This window comes from Crocodylus siamensis, chromosome 5 (genome assembly GCF_052110815.1).
Source record: "Crocodylus siamensis isolate JL-2025a chromosome 5, ASM5211081v1, whole genome shotgun sequence".
Lineage (NCBI taxonomy): Eukaryota > Metazoa > Chordata > Crocodylia > Crocodylidae > Crocodylus > Crocodylus siamensis.
Window position 1 is genome coordinate 142,278,707 of NC_143399.1, and position 20,183 is coordinate 142,298,889.

General features: G+C 40.4%; 1 protein-coding gene across 6 annotated transcripts in view; it reads right to left on the bottom strand.

The window, feature by feature from the left end:
• The window catches only part of RARB (retinoic acid receptor beta), a 533,822-nt gene that overhangs the window by 280,941 nt on the left and 232,698 nt on the right, over positions 1 to 20,183 (bottom strand). For 5 of the 6 annotated variants that reach the window (XM_090046517.1, XM_090046513.1, XM_090046519.1 and 2 more), the window contains one exon: positions 9,990 to 10,480. In XM_090046517.1, coding sequence (XP_089902643.1) covers positions 9,990 to 10,167 — 178 coding nt within the window. In that variant the 5' untranslated portion in view covers positions 10,168 to 10,480. Of the gene's footprint in view, positions 1 to 9,989; positions 10,481 to 19,644; positions 19,742 to 20,183 lie in introns of those variants that run through there. The other variant, XM_090046515.1, reaches the window with a different exon arrangement.

Genomic DNA, 20,183 nt, shown 5'->3' on the forward strand with positions numbered 1-20,183 from the left:
TTGTGCCTCCCCACAGGAAAAGGCAAGAGAACAAACAAGCAATGTATGGCAAATATTAGTCACATTCCTTAATGAGACGTTTAGAGTAAGACAGAATAGAACAGAATTGACCTTCTGGAATATTACACAAAGTTTTGGAGCAACAGAATACACTAAGAGTACAATATCTAAATTAAACATTAGGCTATCTTATGGATGAACTTTCACTATTTCTGAAATTTACTCTGAATCAATGTAATATTGGGAAGGGAAAGTGATACTTTATTAATTAAGGCAAGGCCATACTGTTTATTTTTTTCTCCCCAAGCTTAACTTTCTGTGCAACTAACATCAATGATTTTGAACATGTGGTAAAAGAACCTAACAATTTTATGAGATATAGATACTTTTTTCCAGAGGGAAGGCAGGAGTGAGAGTTTGCCTTAGGGAATTTACTTTGACTAGATTTATCATAAGTTTTTTGAACCAGATAATTTTGTTTGATAGCACATCTGGCAACATCATAAAATCTTGAAGTCCCAAGCTATTACACAGGAATTACTTTTGTAAATCATTTATGAATATTACTGATGTAGGCCTATTCTGAGCAGTAAGAAAGGGGAACACGGGACTTAAGGACAAAGAAAAAGAAGTTCCCTATTATTTTAGGACTCAACAGATTTGTTAAGAATTTATCATTTTAAATTAGAAACCTGCTGCCTTTAATATCACTGAAAAGAATTAAGAATAAAACATACACAACTCAAAATTATTATTCCCAGTATTCCCTAAATAGGCAAAAGGTAGAGGAAATCCCTAGTTGAGGAAAAAGTTAAAGCTCTCCTAATAAAAATGGGGTATATCCTAATCTTAAATAAACCTTACTGATTAAATGTCACAGGTTGTTTGGAATGTAACGAAGATAAATTCCCAAGTCAAAAACATAATTAAAAAAAGAGTAAAGAAGGAACATCTGTATCCAGGGAGTTCAGCTAATGTTTTTTCCACCTCAAAAAATGAAAAAACAAAAGCCCCTTCAACACTTCAGCTTCACAAAATTTCTTCACACACAAAAAAGAATCCTCAGTGGTAATCTACATGGTCTCAGGAGAAAACCTGAATGGATCTTTTCCATATTTATTACACAAAAACCCCCTTCTTATGTAATCTGCTATATACATAGCTAAAAATACAAACTGGCAACCTTTTCACTTTCAAATGGGATTAGCACACATGATAACATCCTTCATGTCAATACATGGCTCAATCATTTTGATTTGGTTTAGAAAAACAGTCTGCTCTGACAATGGAACATAATTGTCAGAAAACTTCTACAACTCTAGATATCCAACCAAGTATTTCCTTTAAAGAATAAAACAAAGTAGCATATTTATGGTTGGATAGGTGCTGTAAATCTGTCACCGTGACAGATAAGTGAGTGAGTGATAAAGAAATATTCTGCATCAGATGACTAGGTAGATCCCTTAGCTGCTCATTTCCAGGCTTTCTAACCTTTGGAATTGCTGATTTTAATTTTACTTGTGGAAGTAGAAGGTTGTTAGCTGGACTCAAACATATTTTAACCTTAGCTCCGTTTTAACAAGGTATTGGGATCTTCGTTTCTCTGAATCCCAAAGAATTCCCTACAAATATTGAGCTCTCTTTTGCAGACTTTAATGAAGTCCCTGAAAATGGAGAAGTTGGGATGAGGAAGCATCAGAAGCAGATCAGTCATTCACTTAACATATTTAGGGACCTCTAAAAATTGGTTCTTACCTGAAAGCAGCTCCCTGTCCCTGCAAACCTAGACATGATTCCTTAAGGCTAGGAAAAGGGTTGGCTAGTTAGGTTATTTCCATCTGATGTCCAGGGTTTCCACTAGTAAGGAGTGGGGTGGGTATTACAGAAACCACAATGGTAAGGGGAAGAAAAGGTTATGATTTTGCAAAAAGGTGTTTGGACATGACACTACAGTAGGAAAGGCCCAAAACTTCTCACATAATTTTAAATGGTTCATAGTGTTGAACAGCTCATTAAAAAACCATCGTGTAACAGATACTGCCTAATTTTGTGAAATCAACAACCTGAATGCTTTAGTAGACTAAAACTAAACTTGGGAAAGGTTGACGGTAGAAACTTCCGAAAGAAATAAGTCTTTTAAGGTCAGGTCATTGAGCTTAGGGTGACTGGGAATCTTTCATCAAAGTTGCCAGCATCACAATACACTGACATATACATTAAGGATTTAATATTGTATTTTTTTCCTCTTCCCCTTCTGACTACAAACAGTGGCCCTATGTTTTTCATAAAAAGGAATGCACACAACCTAGAGAAGTCTGAAGACTCCTGGTAACTGAAGAGGTGTGCAAATGGCAAAATATGTGGAAAGTCTTCAAACGAACTCAAATGAAGATCCAGAGAGGTCTTGCTCCCCCTCTATGTGGCACTGGTCAGGCCACAGCTGGAGTACTGTGTCCAGTTCTGGGTGCCACACTTCAAGAAGGATGTGGAGAACCTGGAGAGGGTCCAGAGGAGGGCCACTCGCATGGTTGGGGGCCTATGTGGCCAGCCCTATCAGAAGAGGCTGAGGGACCTGAATCTCTTCAGTCTCCGCAAGAGGAGACTGAGCGGGGATCTTGTGGGTGCCTACAACCCTATCAGGGGCCACCAGCAGGGACTCGGGGAAAGTCTGTTCACCAGGGCCCCTCTTGGAGTCACCAGGAACAATGGCCACAAGCTGAGGGAGGATAGGTTTAGATTAGATATTAGGAAAAACTACTTCATGGTAAGGGTGGCCAGAGCCTGGAATAGGCTTCCCAGATAGGTGGTGCTCTCACCTTCCCTGGAGATCTTCAAGAGGAGACTGGATAGGCACCTGGCTGGGGTCTTATGGCGGGGGGTCGGACTAGATGATTTGTCTAGGTCCCTTCCGACTCATTGAATCTATGATTCTATGATTCTATGAACTGCAATTTAATGGAAGAAAAGGCAAATGAACAAAGAGAATGGTATGAAACCTGTAACTACTGAACAACATAAACAGAGGAAGTTTTTTAAGGTTTTAATTCACACTGTTTTTCTTTTTCTAATTCACTACAGAGATTTCATTATTAGATTAATGTGCAGTTGTGGAAAAAGTTCTTTGTATTGTCAGTCCACTAAGAAATTTGAAGACAATGCTTGAACCAAGAATTGTGTGAGCAAAGAAAAATCCATCATGTATTAACTGTGCTCCATCCTCCAATAGAAACATTCCCCTTTCATAATACTGCTAGGTAAAGTGGGATCTGGGAGTCCTTGACCTTCTAAGTAATTAAGAGAAACAGAGATGTAGTCTTGTTTTTATTAGAGAGACAGAGAGACTTTGAACTATTTCAAAATAATTTGAATAGCTAGAGAATTCGTGTATTGCCTGTTCCTGAATAGTGTGGATAGTTTAGAGCTCTCTCAGGGGCAACATATCGTAATGAATATCTGCTATTCATATTTAATGCAATCTGCCAAACAGTGCTTTTGGGAAGACTTTCTGTGTCAATATAATGATTAACAAGTGAACTGGAAAAGTAAATGAATTCCTACAAGAGGTGGGGTTGGCAAAAATATCATGTTGTAATATACGAGGAATACTACATTCTACTGTACTAGTTTAATCATTTCAGTCAGTATTCATTCCCAGAAAAAAGAACACCTACCACTGAGATAAAGTTCAGGTTGTAAATATCCAGCAACAATGTATGGGAAGTCAATCCTAAGCAAGCATACAGTTTTAGAAACAACAATTTGCCAAGCCTAAGCATTTTGAAAAGTTTGGCGCAGAGTATCAAGTGCTAAAAATAGTATTTAGGATTCACATAACACTGTCATAAAAGAATGTCAGATAGAATTCTATTCCCTGCTCTCTCAGATTCTTGGATGATTTTATTTTCTGGGCATCTCCATGTGTCTGAAGGACCTATGCAGAATAGAATAGATAGGACATGCTACTTTAAGACTGCATTTGTAAAACTCCAAACACTGGAAAGTATGGATGCACTCAGTTAAGCTAGATTATATATATCAGAAAGATTTGGCTTTGTTTTTATACAGATGACAGCGAGCTGATCACCTTCACCATCCGCCGTAAAGCTGGCAAGTCAGTCAGCAACACTGAAGTCCTTGACTTCAGGAAAGCCAACTTTGACAAGCTCAGGAGGCTCGTCAGTGAGGCCTTAAGGGACCATGACCCCAGGAGGAGGGGAGTACAGGAAGAGTGGTTGCTCCTCAAGGGAGTGATCTTCAATGCACAAGCTAAGTCTATTCCATGTCAGAGGAAAGGCAGCAAGAGGGAACAGCAGCCCCCCTGGCCCTCCAGGGATCTAGCAGACATCCTGAGGCTAAAAAGAAAGGCCTACAAAGGATGGAGACGGGGATTCACTTCCAAGGAGGAATATTCTGCATTGGTCTGGTCCTGCAGGGAACAAACCAGGAAAGCCAAGGCTGCAACTGAACCCCAAGTAGCTTCGAGCATCAAGGATAATAAAAAAGTCCTTTTTCAGATACGTGGGGAGCTGGAGGAAAAGCAACGGCAACATTGGACCCCTGCTAAACCAGATGGGACAACTGACAACTGACGCCCAGGAAAAAGCCAACCTATTAAATGGATACTTTGCATTGGTCTTTCATCAGACCCATGGGATGACCATGCCCACTGCAGGACAGGGAGGTCCGGGTGAGGGAGATCCCCTGCCTTCCATAAATGCTGACCTCGTGAAGGAACACCTTGAGGGGCTAGATACCTTCAAGTCAGCCTTCCCTGACAATCTACACCCCAAGGTACTCAAGGAGTTGGAGAGCATCATACTCAGCCTCTGGCATGGACTTTGGAAAACTCCTGGCTCTCTGGTGCCTGAAGACTGGAAGAAGGTCAATGTGGTGCCTATCTTCAAGAAAGGGAGGAAAGTGGATCTGACAAACTCTAGGCCCATCAGCCTGACTTCTGTCCCGGGGAAGATCTTAGAAAAGTTTATTAAAGAGGCCGTCCTTAATGGACTGGTCAACGCCAACATCCTAAGGGATAGCCAGCACAGGTTTGTTGCAGGTAGGTTTTGCTTGACCGATCTCATTTCCTTCTATGACAAGGTGACCTATCACCTGGACAAGGGAGAAGAGATTGATGTCATATATCTTGACTTTAAAAAAGCCTTCGATCTGGTATCCCATGATCACCTCTTGGCAAAATGGGCCAATTGTGGCCTTGGGTCCATCACGATCTGCTGGGTGGGAAATTGGTTCCATGGTCAGACCCAGAGGGTAGTAATTGACAGAAGTCAATCATCATACTGCCCTGTGACCAGTGGGGTCCCCCAAGGCTCTGTCCTTGGACCCATATTCTTCAACATCTTCATTAACGATGTGGACATTGGAGTCAGAAGCAGACTGGCCAAGTTCGCCGATGGCACCAAACTTTGGGGTAAAGCATCCACACCAGAAGACAGGAGGGCGATCCAGGCTGACGTGGACAGGCTCAGCAAATGGGTGGATGAGAACCTGATGGTGTTTAACACCGAAAAATGCAAGGTTCTCCACCTTGGGAGGAAAAACCTCCAGCATCTTTATAGGCTCGGCAGCGCTATGCTGGCTAGCACTATGGAAGAAAGAGACTTCGGGGTCATCATTGACCACAAGATGAACATGAGCCGGCAATGCGATGCTGGGGCTAGTAAAGCGACCAAAACGCTGCCTTGCGTCTGTAGATGCTTCTCAAGCAAATCCTAGGATGTCATTCTCCCCTTGTACTCGGCCTTGGTGAAGCCGCAGCTGGACTACTGCATCCAGTTTTGGGCTCCACATTCAAAAAGGAAGTGGAGAAGTTTGAGAGAATCCAGAGAAGAGCCACATGCATGATCAGGGGTCAGGAAAACAGACCTTAAGATGACAGGCTGAGAGCCATGGGGCTATGTAGCCTGGAAAAGCGCAGGCTCAGGGATGATCTGATGGCCACCTATAAGTTTATCAGGGTGACCACCAGGATCTGGGTGAACGTTTGTTTACCAGAGTGCCCCAAGGGATGACGAGGTTGAACAGTTATAAACTACTACAAGACCGTTTCAGGCTGGACATAAGGAAGAATTTCTTTACTGTCCGAGCCCCAAGGTCTGGAACAGCCTGCCATCAGAGGTGGTTCAAGCACCTATATTGAACACCTTCAAGAGTAAATTGGATGCTTATCTTGCTGGGATCCTATGACCCCAGCTGACTTCCTGCCCTTCAGGCTGGGGGCTGGACTTGATGATCTTCCAAGGTCCCTTCCAGCCCTAATGTCTATGAAACCTATGAAAGATGGTTTGGGGCATATCAGAATTGTCTACTATGCAAACCAGGTACATAAGTAAATTTATGCAGACATCCAGGACACTCTTCTAAAATCAAGGTCATGTTCCCTCGCCAGCCTTTGTTCCTTGGGATCCTGAAGATACAAGTTCATGATTAAGGTTCAAGATGGAGCAGTGAATCAGAAAGTAAAAGGTGGACCATCACATACCTGTCAATGGCTTGGTGCTTTGTGGACTGCCTCATTTAGGAGGAACACAGACTTTTAGGGGAAAGGGAAATATTTTGAAGAGATTGGGTTTCATTTAAGTGACACGAAGCACTTTTCCAATGAATGATAAAGGGCAATGGTGGAACAGGATGGGTGACAGACAGCATACCACCAGAACACCTGACTTGAAAATGTGCCTGTACACATTAAGTTCTTCAGTTTAAACTGGTTTTAAGAAACTTTTATTTTCACAATTTATAAAAGTAATCCTCTTTGCCCATTCTTATTTACCAGCTTTGTTTTGGTTACCGTGTTGTAGGATCGATTGGTATTGTTGTTTTATTAGAGCTTTTACTTAGAATAAAACAAAGATGCAATTACAAAAGATAGTTTTACTGCTTGTGAAAGGCTGGTGCCTGACTTTGATATCAAAGACGATGAAGAGCTCAGAGTAATTTTCTTCCTTGTTTACTTGGCTTCCTTTGATACCAAACCTGAATTCTCATCCAGAAAGAGTAATATCCATGCAATATGGCTTTCATGGGTTCAAAGCTGCAGGAAACCCAGTTCCCTGCTTACTGGAGCAAGAAATGCCATTGCTGAATCAGTTTTGTGGTAATGTCCTGAAACCAACTCAAGTATTTTTATTCATTTTAATAGTGAAAAGGTTGATGGTTCCCCTCTCACAAATACTGCATAAGCACAAATACTGTTGGCTAATCCCAGTGGTGACTACTGAAAATGTCTGCTTTGTGCTGCCTGGACTAAATCAATCAGGCTTATAAAAATAATGATCTTCTTGCCCATGGTAACTCTTTTATTCCTTCAACATTAATATATAGTTCACCTATGAGTAAAGGTAATATTTTTTCCTTCTACTGACCTTTTTAGCATTGTGACCAACCTTCTAATTATTAAGTATTTTGCACTGTGTATCTCAGATAAAAACAGAAGTCAGGTCACAGAGGTCAAGGAGTCAACACCATTATCAACATCAATGAAATTAAATCACTATAGCACAGTTCTCTTATTAGAGGCCACTTATGCTCATAAAATTAATCTGTCTAAAAGCATTTTGTCTCTTTAATAGGAGAAAGAGGCTGGTGATATGGCCTCTCTCATTTCTGTATCAGTCCCAACTGTAGAAACCAGATGACTGAATTTATAGGTACCTGCTATAACAGAAAGACGCTGAAGTCAAGGCAGAACAAAATAATACAGCAAAACAATACAAAGTTTTTCGGCATAACTGTAGCAATGTTGATAGCTTTGAACAAAAGCTGATAAATTGCATTCTTTTAAAAGGGCTACAGGGACCAGAAATCTTTATTCTTTACAGAATTCCTATTACATGAAATATTTCTTGTTGAATTTTGAGCTCCTGAAAGAGGCTGGAAGATAAATAGCACTCAGGATAGAGTCATATATATAGTGCAGAGCTTCTGGCAGATGGTGGGCAAGTTTCCCCATGCAGTTTCACCTTCCAGACCTGTGTTCTCCCAGTGCCCAGTCAGAAGTTTCATGTTATTAGTGAGCTGACTATGCCAAACTGCTTAGTAGTTTTGGGAAGCAGAAGAAAAAGTTATGAGAGAGTCATTCTGACTCCTTTCAAGAATTTCTATTCTAGAAATCATAACATCATAAAATTTTGACCTCATGAGTCCCTACAATGTTAGATACCCAGATTTTCATGATCAGAATGAGCAGGAGGTACTAAAAGCAGTCCTAAAATGAGGCATATTTAGAAATAAAAGGTTTCTAATTTAAGACATCCTCCTTTGAAAATACTATCCTGAAAACTAGGATACCCAGCTCTGATAGCAGAGACAGACACACACATTTTCAAAAACAGCTACTTATTCTGAGTGTCTACAATACACATTAGACTTTATTTTTTTAAGAAATCAAGCATCCATAATTGCCACTGATATGATTTCCATATGATATTAATTTAATTAAAGCACACTTATGGAAAAGAATAATTTTTCAAATTCAGTAATATACATTTTGGATGTCTCCAGAAAGCTGCTGTTGATTACCGATCTGTTTGGCTCCCATGACAGAAGAATATACTTGCACTATGAAGGTAAAAATTCCATGCAGCCTTCTGGTAATAAACCAAGGTTGTTTTTAAATGACTGGAGAGCCAAAAATTTAAGATATATTTTTTCAACTTCAAGGCACTTCTTTTTAATACCCGATAAAAAAATTATGAAGTTCAATAAAAGGCCTCACCTTAAAAACACTTACTCTCACAGGTGGTCAAACATAAGCCTACACGCAGGAAAAAAAAATCTTTCTCTACTAATGACAACAACAAAAATCTCACTTATTTCTGGGAGACCTGGAATTTATCTATACTGTGGGTATATGTATATGAAATTGGTATTAGCATAAACAAGGTCAGCATTTATGAAATGCTGCTTTCCTTCATGATATGCTTCTCTTTCCATGTCTGAAACTTAAATTGTCAAAGTTTTTCCACTCAAGCACATATTTTAGTAGCTGCCAAGACAATTTTTTCTTCTGTCTCTCTAATCAACATCACTGCTGCATAAGCTCTTTGCAATTATGGAGTCTTTTGTTAATCAAAACACCTCTTCCTATGGAGCATTCACAGGAATGTCCTTTGTGGAGAAGAACGATTTTGTACAACAAAAAGTTAAGTTGGGAAGCAGATGACACTTGCAATATCCCACTACTGTGTACTGCTTTTCTTCCTGTGAGGCATAGCTCTATACTGAGTTATACCAATGAAAATCTTGAACAATTCCTGTTCCTTAAATGGTGTCACTCAGAATTAACACTTGTGCTATTAAGACCATAACTTGGCCTCTCTCTTAAAAATCATAGAAAAGTAAGTTCTAGCAGATAATAAATACTCATTTAAAAATGCTGAAAACAAATCACCTGGGCCAGCACACTCTACAGTGTCGAACTCCTGTAGCCTTTCCAGGAATATCAGATAAATGTGCATGTGTTGCATGTGAGCTTCAAATACCTACTCCCATTTCTTTAGCCATGGAATCCTAGTAAGAAGTTATGTACAGGGAACCACAGAAGTGGGACCTTAGCAGGACAGACATCAGAGAAATAGCAGCTATTTAAAAGAAGAGATAAAAGCACCATTAATTATGCAGACCCATTAGAAAACTGCATTGAGTAGTGGCCATTGTTAATGAAGTTGACTTTTTTTTTTGTGGTTTGTTGATAATTCCCATGAAGGCTTTTACTTGTGATGGCATTATAAGATATGAACGCAGATACTAAGAACTGACAATGCATGACTTCCTCACATTTCAACAGCAGCCCTGCCTCTCACAGTTTCTATAAAGGTAGTATTTCATAGCTATCGTTGCACATATGACATCACAAGTGAACAGCTGTTATTATCCCTACCATAATTTTATTAATAATGTGCTAATTTCTTAATAAAGAAAACTAGAAAGAAAAAAAAAACACCTTGTAGACTGGATAACTGGGTACTTACTTGCAGGGGATGGAGTGCTGCATCCACTTGTTGGTGGGTAACTCTGAAGTCCATGAAGGGAAGGAAGTGACAGTCCACCAATGACTGGAGGAAAAAGTAGCGGATATGGGGCTGTTGGATAGTGATTCATACGTCCATTCACAGTTGGTACTGGACATGTGCGGCTGCTGGTTGTCATGTTAATTCTCAAAGCATATAAATATGTTGCATTACTTGAGGCCAGCAAATGGGTATCTAGACTTCTGAATGAAATAACTTGTCAAGCTTGTAGATACTGCTTGAGCTGGACCACGTGAATGCAAGACGACAGTTCATTAGATAGCTGTCCTTTATTTCACTGCTGCTTTCTACTATTCATTTTCCCAGTGTATTCTTGCTGTGCATACTAAGAAGGGGAAAATCTTCTTTTCCTGTTCTGCAGGTTCACTGCTAATTCATAGAACTGCTTTCCAGAAAGCCAGCTTCACTCTACAGGTGCATGCTGATATATTCTAGAGGAAAAGAAAATACAATATATTGGCATATTGATGCAAAAATGTGTGAGAATCCACCTTTTCTGTGCTTCTTTTATAAAGTGAGAGATGTACTTGTTTCCCATAACAGTAGCTTCATTATTGCTTGGTGGTGAAATCCTGAAACTTATTTCCAAAACACATACGTATTAAGTGGCTAGGCCACAAGCTCTTAAAGTGGTTTCACTGGAACATTTCAGTTTTGGTCTGAAAGAACACTCCTGTGGTTTGGCATCCTTGGCCTCTCACCCAAGGCCAGTTGGGAAAAGGTACCCTACCCTATTTGAAAATAGTGAACATAAAGACAATAATTAAGTCCTAAGACTGCCAACAAATGTATACAGAATGATCCAGAAACTGTTTATTTCTAATGTCCTCTACCCTTAGGCTATGGACAGACATTACACATAAACCAGTGATCAGAAACTGGTTTAAACCTGTAACAGGACAGACGTTCAGTGCACAAAACCAGTCTGAAAATGGCTGAAACCAGTTCGAGATAAACTTGGTTGAAAATAGCATCAAACTTAACTGATTTGGGTGAAACCGGTTTATGCAACGTCTGTCCCAGACCCCTTCCTGGTTTAACTTAAACCAGAGTCCCCCAGCATCCCAGATGCTTTGCAGCCCTGATCAGGGCTCTCTGCTCCAAAGCAGAGCTGGCTCCACCCATTTGCCCGGCTTCCCCCTGCTCCACTCTGCCCCCCCACTCCGTTCTCAAGCAGGGAACCCCTTCCCCTCTTCCACAGTACCAACTATAGCCAGCATGTGGTATGCTAGCTAATGCTGAGAGATGTCTGTCTAAGGCAGACAGGATAAAGACAAACGGGACAGTGCCCACTTAGGGCTTTTTGAAGCTAATCAACAGGTCAGCTAGTAAGGTCCCTCCATTCCTTCCTTGGAAAAAGTTGTTTAAGAAGAGCTTGAACTAATGAGAGAGGCTTTTTATTTTCTTGATGGGGTACTAAACTCCCTGTTATGTAACCAAATTCTGTGCAACTCCCTGCTGGCTCCCTTGCTGGTCAGGAGCAGCTGGAGAGGAGGTGGGAACATCCTGCCATGGCCTGGCCATGCTCCATCTCAGCTCAGGACAATGGAAAGGAAGGGAGGGCTGCTCTAGTGCCCCCTGGCTTCTATCCTGAGCCATTGCAGGCACATGCCAGCATTTCTTCAGGCCATAGGGGATGTCTGTATGTTTACAAACTGGTTTAGCCTAACCAGGTTACACTAACCTGCAAAGAATGAATCAATTCAGGTTCAGGCTTTTTGAATGTCTGTCCCTAGCCTTAAAGAAACTCAGTAACATGAGCTAGTTCATGAAGAACAGCAGAAAGCTGGTGTGAGTACAACAGTGTACTTGTATCTGTGACTCTGCTTTGGCTACTCTTCAGCATCTGTGATTATTGTCTTTAAAGACCTATGCTGGTTGGGATCTAAATATCCTCCTCTTTGCTCATCAAGGTAGCTGAGATCAGCCTTTGTGTCAGTCTTTAAAGTCTTGAAATTAAGGCAGAATATTTTTGGTGGTATCCTAAATAGTGTAATATGTTCTTCCCTGGATGTCTCCTAATGTTAGTTATATTTCAGACTGCAGTGCAGAGCTGATCTTTACAAGTAATCATTTGCTTGACCAGTGCCTGTAAGAACTACTAGTTTTAAAATCTGGTGAGATGACAGGATGCTGCTATTGATTTTCTAACATAAATGTTCCTGATTGATGCTTGTTTTTAACTGTTGCAATAGACCCAGAAATCATGATTATGTGTGAATGAGAATTTTATGGAATGTATGATGGATCTTAAGAAGTGAAGAGTGGTATAAGGCATAATGGGTAGAGTTCTTTTACATTTGCCAGCCCTCATATATCATTAATTTAATTATTGGTTTCTTAAGAGCAAACACATGAGCAACCATAATGCCTGGTTCCTCAGAACTCTCCTGCAAGAGGAGCAAGTTGGCTCCCCTTCTTACTGGGGTAAAAGGAAGAAGATATGACCCTGTTAGGCTCTTTTATCAGCAGACATTGTAGGAAACCAACAACTGGTTTTATGCAGTGAAATTCTTAAGCATGAGAAGGCTTCATTAGAAGGACATCAGTACTGAAGGCTTTCTCTGATGCAGACAGTGAATAATGATGATAAAGCTTGGTGCTTATATTATGTTTTTATCCCTAAATCTCAAAATAATGTATGCCAAAGATAAATACTGAATTTTCCTGTTACATATGTGAAAATTATGTAGCACCATGACCAAATGAGGCTTGGAGGTCTTGACTGACCACAAGATGAACATGAGCCACCAATGCAATGCTGTGGCCAGCAAAGCAAACCAAACACTGGCATGCATCCATCAGTGCATCTCAGGCAAAACCAGGGACATCATCCTCTCACTCTACTCGGCCTTACTGAGGCCGCAGCTAGAGTACTGCATCCAGTTTTGGGCCCCCCACTTCAGGAGGGATGTGGATAAACTTGAGAGAGTCCAAAGGAGAGCCACCCGTATGATCAAAGGCCAAGAGAGCAAGCCTTATGAGGAGAGGCTGAGGGAGATGGGACTCTTCAGCCTGGAGAAGAGAAGGCTCAGGAGTGACTTGGTGGCAGTCTATAAGGATATAAGGGGATACAAGACCTGGGAGAACAGTTGTTCACCAGGGCCCCCCAAGCAATAACAAGGTCTAATGGCCACAAACTCCTGGAAGGCTGGTTTACACTGGACATAAGGAAAAAATTCTTTATAGTCCAAGTGTCCAGGGTCTGGAATAGACTCCCCCCAGAGGTGGTGCAAGCACCTACTCTGGATTCATTCAAAAGGTGTTTGGATGTTTATCTTGATGGGATCATTTGACCCCAACAGACTTCCTGCCTTTGGCAAGGGCGCTGGACTCGATGATCTCTTAAGGTCCCTTCCAGCCCCTAATGTCAATGAAGTCTATGAAATTAGGACACATAGATTAAGTGACATGTTGAAGGTAACACAGCAGGTTAGCATCAAGGGTGGGAAATGGTGGCAACACAATCTTTAATGTACTTACTGCTGGTTGGTCCATTAATTATCATTAAGAACTAAAATGAAATGGGAAAAACAGTTAAGAAGTTTTCTTATTATATAGCAATGGATTTTTTTTTATGAGGGAAAAGATAGCAGGAAAAGATACTAGTCGTGCACATTTTTAGACAGCAACAGCAATTTCTGCTGAAGGCAGTATGGTTGGGGAGACCAGAAAGGGAGTTGCAAGTATTTTATAACCTCGTAAATTATGAACAAATACCTTTTAACATTTATGGAGAATGACATGCATGTGGAGGAGATTATAATATTTGGTACACTGAGCTAGCAATATTTGGTACACTGAGACAATACTCTTTGGAGGAAGGGGAAAAAGTGTTGGTCATGTCTTGAGGACCATCTACCACCCAATCACTGATCTTCAGAGGAAGCCACTCAAACCCAAAATGTACTGGATTCCTACCATAAGAAAATCTACAAAATCACAGTGGCATTGCTTCACAGAGTTTTACCTATATAAAACTGAAAGAGACGGGAAAAATTAGATATCAAAGCATGAACAAAAATAAAATCTCCCTAGAGTAATTCAGCAAAAATTTGAGAACAATTTTGTAAAACTCAGGAACTTGAAAGATGGGGTGGTGAATAGATCAAATTCACCCCTAAAACCAGTGGAATTATGCCGGAGATGAATAAGATCTGTTTTATTTATTTATTCACTCATTCAATGAATCTTAGATCAAGGTCACCTATTTTTTAAATGATGCGGTCCTCTGGAAATAAAATACAGCTTATAAAACTATCAAACACTTTAAACTATATTTCTGTTAGCTACAAATATGCAGAGCTCAGCACAAATTATCAAAATGTGCACAGCTAGTGGTCTTTGCTGCTATTTCAGATAGAAAAGAAATACGACTATATGATGAGCTAAGCAGGCAACATCTTATACATTTGATTTTTACTGCTTTTCTTTTATCTTCGACTCATTTGTTATAAAGTGCCCACTAGCATATCCTTAAACTTAGAATGTAGAAATGCACGAGAGAAAAATTTACAATTTCAGATTCTTTTTTGCATCTTTTAGTCTTAGCATCCAAGATGAAAATTTGCAGCCTATTAGCCCATAACATGGAATAGGTCCTTTGATTTCCATTTTTTTTTTAAGTTAGTAGGATCAGCTTTTCCAACACTTATTCATACCTGTAGTCTCAAGGTAGCCAGCTCCAGGCAGAAGTCAATGGAACTAATGCTGAATCTAAAATCATGAGCCTTTTTAAACCCCAGATCTTTCTAGGATTATAAACCTAAATTTTATACCAAGATACTTGTTTCCAGAAATGCCATTTGTGACCAAACAAAAAATTATCAATAAAAATAAATTAAGCTATCTAGTCATGTCCTCAACAACAGTGGTAATTCTAGTGCTTAGCCAATGTAGTTACGTTTTCATATTTTATATAGATGCCCACATCAATATTGTAATAGCTCCAAATTAAGAATTATTACATGAACACAGATGCTGAAGGCATGTCTCCACTGCAGTGATGGTGGCAGAGAATGCCGCTATGAAGCACACCCCATACCCACTGATGCATGTGTAACGAATGCTGAAAATATCATGCAGTTGCTTTCTGGTGTGTGCCAGGGCATGCCTAGCACTGTTTAGGGCTGTGCAAAAGACCATCATTTTGTTTTGACATCCATTTCACCATTTTGAATGGACAGCGTTTTGTTTCATTGTTTCGTTTTGAAGCACTGTCCTGTTTTGTTTTGTTGAAACTGTTTTGCTGTTTCAATGTGTTTCAATGTTTCACCCACAGGCTATAATAGGGAATCATGAAAATGCCAAAAACTTTGTCATTTTTTGTCTGATTTGGATGAAAATTGCAGGGATGGTAGCCCCTTCTGAGGGCACAAAGCCTGCCAGGTTTCAAAGAGATAGGTGTAGAGGTTTCTGGAAAACTGCACCTCAAACCATTCAAAACGCAACTCCTGACTTGTGGGTAGCAGCAGCCTCCTTTCATCTGGCATGCAGATCTGGGGGCTCGCACCCACGAGAGGAGTCCGGCACAGCCCCACAGCCCTCCAGGGGTGTGGACCCCCAGATCTGCTTGTCAGATGAGAGAAGGCTGCCACTACTGCCTGGGACTGGCGTTGAAGCCAAATAAGCCCAGCTTTGAGACTTGAAAAGTTTTGAAATGTTCTAAACATTTCGAGTGCCCTCATTTTGTTTCAAAGCTGTTTCAAAGCCTTTTGTTTTGTTTCAATTTCACTGTTTCAAGGTTGAAATGCATTGAAGCAGCTTTGAAATGAAACACCCGGAGAAATTTAACACAGCCCTACTATTCAGGTCTGAGTGCACCCCGAAGAGCAGTGCTGGCCATATTCAGCACTGCTATAACAGCAGCTACATAACATTTTTTGGCACATGCAGAGTGGGGGCCTGTGAGAGGGTGTTTTTTCACAGTGGCACTCCCTATCACTGCCCAACATGGTGTAGACATGCCCTAATAGTCTACACAGGTGACAACTATATAAACACCACACTCCTACAACATTACAGCCTCTACTGTTGTACAAAAATTTACTAATATTATAAAAGCCTAAGTCTGTCTGTCTATCTGTAACACTTTATTCATGCTCTGGTGGCTAATGGAAACAGCCAATCACGGTGCTCCAAGCTTGGGGGTGTGCTGCCATGATTCTGAAGCTGGACCAAGGACTGGACAGAGGGTGGGGGAGCCGAGGCCAGCAGCACTGGCCTTGGCTCCCTCACCCTGCTCCCTGTAAGAGGCAAAACAGCAGCAGCATGGGGGCTTTGGTGGCAGCACTCCATCCCAGCCCCCTCTGCCCCCCCCTGTTATTCTTGATGGGCAATTGGTTAGTCATTGAATAAAATTAATTATTTGGGGCAAGAAATCTTCAGGACTGATAGTATTTTATTCATAAGTGCACAAAGAGAAAACAAACATGTCTGAGATGCAACACAGGCTAATAAGAAAGGTTCTGGGTCCGGATCAAGTTCTTCAAATTCCATGAGTACTAGTATGAACTAGCTCAGCCCTTACAAAAGATATCCAAAGTGGAAATCATAGGTCTGAGTTTGTGATCTAGTAGTACTGCTTCATCCAGTAACAAGTCTGATTTGTTCCTTGTGCTTACACTGGGTTATCAGAAATATCTGCAAAATGGCTGGGTACCTTGCTCCCATCAACAGCATCAAGACTAGAGAGAAATATTCACATAGGTTACAGACAGTATGTGTAAACTGCCTGTGGTGGAAGGGAATCACTCAAACCTGTGTACAGTGGTAGAGAAAACCAAAAAGCAAGTGTTGTAACATGGGCAACACAAAAACCTATTATCCCTACTAACACCAGTCTCATGATGCTGCAGACTTGTCAAAAATCTCTAAGAAAGCTGTCAAACACCACTGGACTTATATCTAAACCTTACCATGATGGTACTTTAGGTTCTAGTGGAAGCGTCTACATGAGATGCTACATCGCCATAGCAATGCACTAGGGTGACATAGCATAGGCAGGCAAAACTCATGATACCGCAGCTATGTTGCCGTAGCAATAGTTCATTGTTACAGTGACATATTAGCTAAAAGTAACCTTGTGCCACTGACCCGGTTCAGTAACGGGTGTTACTGCGCCATCATTTAGTACTTTCTTTAGGCTTCCTGCAGCCTAAAAGAAGTACTAAATGATGGTGCAGTAACAATGGTGCTGTAGGTGCACATGTAGACACAGCCAGTATGTTACAGATATGGAGGTAGAGGAGATTCTGAGAGGCAATGATAGCAACACTGAAAGATTCTTCCCCTCAGGGAAACCTACATCAAAACTTCTTAAGGGTAGAAACAGACATTACCTTTCATCACCTTTGTGCTACCATGACATTTTTATGGCAGCAGAAAAGGCAAGCAAACAGATGTTCATCCCCTTATCACACCACAAATAATGGCTGTGATAAAGGTGGAAACAATTTGTGCTATTTAGTGGTGTTTTTACTTCATGGCACAGATAGATAGTCCAGAAGCTTGAGAGGCCTGATCCTATACACCCTGAGAATTCCTCAGCAGGATTGCACCACTCAAGCCCTAGGAGCACCTGCTCATTTTTCTTGCTTTCAGAGATGCACCCTTTGTATTTCCAGGGCATATCTTAGTAAGCAGGGAAAGTTAGCATTCCCGCCATTACTGAGAGGCACTGCTCGAAACAAGCTATTTTGGGTACCAGAAGCAGTACAGTATATTACCATGAAGTTCAGCAAGGGATAATTTACTCTGCCAACCTGAGCAGTCTGCAGCGAGACCAGGGGTGTCAAACTCACCACGGTCCCCAGGTGAATCAAGACAGCTCCCTGTGGGACAGATCTGGACCTTGCAATGGCTGGGCCAGTGGCAGTAGGGTTCAGTGGAGTGGAGGCAGCAGGGAAAGTGGTCACGGGGCAAAAAGTACCATGTTTGTATAGCCCTTCAATCTCTGGATTCTCTGGGAGGCTCCATCCCCTGCTAACCCCACCCCCAAATTCCCTGGCTCATCAGAAGGCCTAAGGGGCAGACTGAACAGTTCCATGGGCTCAATCCATCCCCTGGGCCATGGCTGACACCCTTAGTGTAGACATGTTCAATATGCCTGAGGCCACCTAAATGCATTTCCCATACTCATGCCAGTATTCCCATTCTCCCAAGCCTGCAGCTAGTTCTTTAATCATAGGAATATGGTGCAGCCTGCTGAGTTACACAGGGACACACGTCTCCTCCTCTTCCTCCCGGCTAACCAGAACAATTCAAAAGAAATTGCACAAAAAAAGATTTTACCCCTTTTCCCAAAGGAGTGGGCTGATCAGGCTCTTAGTTATTAGACAGCTTTAAGACATATTTTAATTCTGTTTTCAAAATAAGTCAAGATCTGCTTGTCCAAATAAACTACTGTATCTAATGTATAAACAGTTTGTAGTTTATACTGAAATCCCTGATTATTCATATGCTTTCTATTATGCTTGCTGATGGTATCACATTGAATAGTATTGAATAATTCAACAGATTTAGCAAGAGTCAAGTGTAAATCAGAGAGATATAGTAACATGATATTCATGCTGCCTTTAGAACTATTTAAAAAATTTAGATGGAAACTTTATTTAAAAAAAGAAGCGTGTTAGTATTCTACAGATCATCTTTGACTGTGAGATGTTGCATTTTTGTTTTCTTGGTTATACAAAGAGATTTAATTAAACAATAAACTAGTTACAGTGGCAGAAGTAAAAAATCCTTCAGAGTGTTATGTTTCCTTTATTAGCATAGTGATGTGAAACTAAACAGAAAAAAACAATCTAATAACAAACATTCCTTTGAGAACTGTTCAGGGAGCAAAAGGACATCCACTTATTGTTCAGCCCATCCCATTGGTCCATATATGGCAATAAAGGTACAATAGAAGGAAACAGGAAACAGCCTGGCACATCTGCATTATCTTATTAGGGCTAATGGATATCTGAGAGGAACATGCATCTGATTCTGAATAGTCTGTACCAATCTCCTAAGCAATTACTCTTAATTAGTGGATTCTGTTTATAGATGGAACTTAGTGTACTCTTCTATATCAAAGAGATGCAGGCATCTGGAAAGAGATATGGTTTTCTTAAAGGGAAAGTACTACAGCAGTGTATTTTTCCTCTCTTAGGCATAACTTCTTTTACTTTATTATTAATCAAAAAAGAATGTTAGTAAAAACAAAAAGGACCACACTGTTAATCTCAAACTATAAAAGTAAACATGGGAAGCTAATATTGTATATGCTTTTTTATGACAGAAAACACTTTGATGATAAGCAAATAAACAACTGAGTCCTAAAATTTTCAACTGATGGCCAGAAATCTTAATATAGCAGCTTAAGTCAGAAGACCAACATCTGCATTTTGTATCTGCCAAGTCTGCAGCCAAAAAAAGTAAACCATTCTATATCACCAGATGCATTAATACAAAAGAAAGAGCAAGGCTAATTTATTGAAATAAAGTCTGCAGTCTGCAAGTCCATATAACCATAATGATCAAATACTTGCAATTTTGGTGCAGAATGTACTGCAAAATTAAAAATCAATAGGGTCCTTTGACTTTTTCCTACCTCTGAGTTTGTATGACAGTCAATTTATGAAGCAGTTGACAATTTCTTTTTTGTCAAGATGCTGACATCTGCTAAATGGCCTCTTCTTTTCTTTTCCCTGAGATTATTAACAAAATTTAATGTTAATATATGGTACTGTTGAGGAATGCATAAAAAATAAAATAAAACCTTTCCATTTTTTCCTTTGTATCCATGCATTATAGTGCTTGAGTCTCAGATACACTGATATACCCTAGAAAAATTCCAAATCTAAATCTGAAAGGAAAAGCAGCAGCAAGAGACACAATGGCACCCATTTATTTATACACTATAGAACAGTACCCTGCTGTGCCAACTATTGATTTTCATGGAACTGAGAATCTATGCTGGAAAGCAGCAGCTGTGAGTACATAGCCTGACTCTTTATATGAGAACCACCACCTCAATCAGCATAAATTATTTCCAGAGGTAACCTGCATTTTAGTCAGCCTTTCTTTGTTACATATAATATTTAAAAAAGCACATACCTTGCAACCTTGCAAAACTTTGAAAGGTGCTTT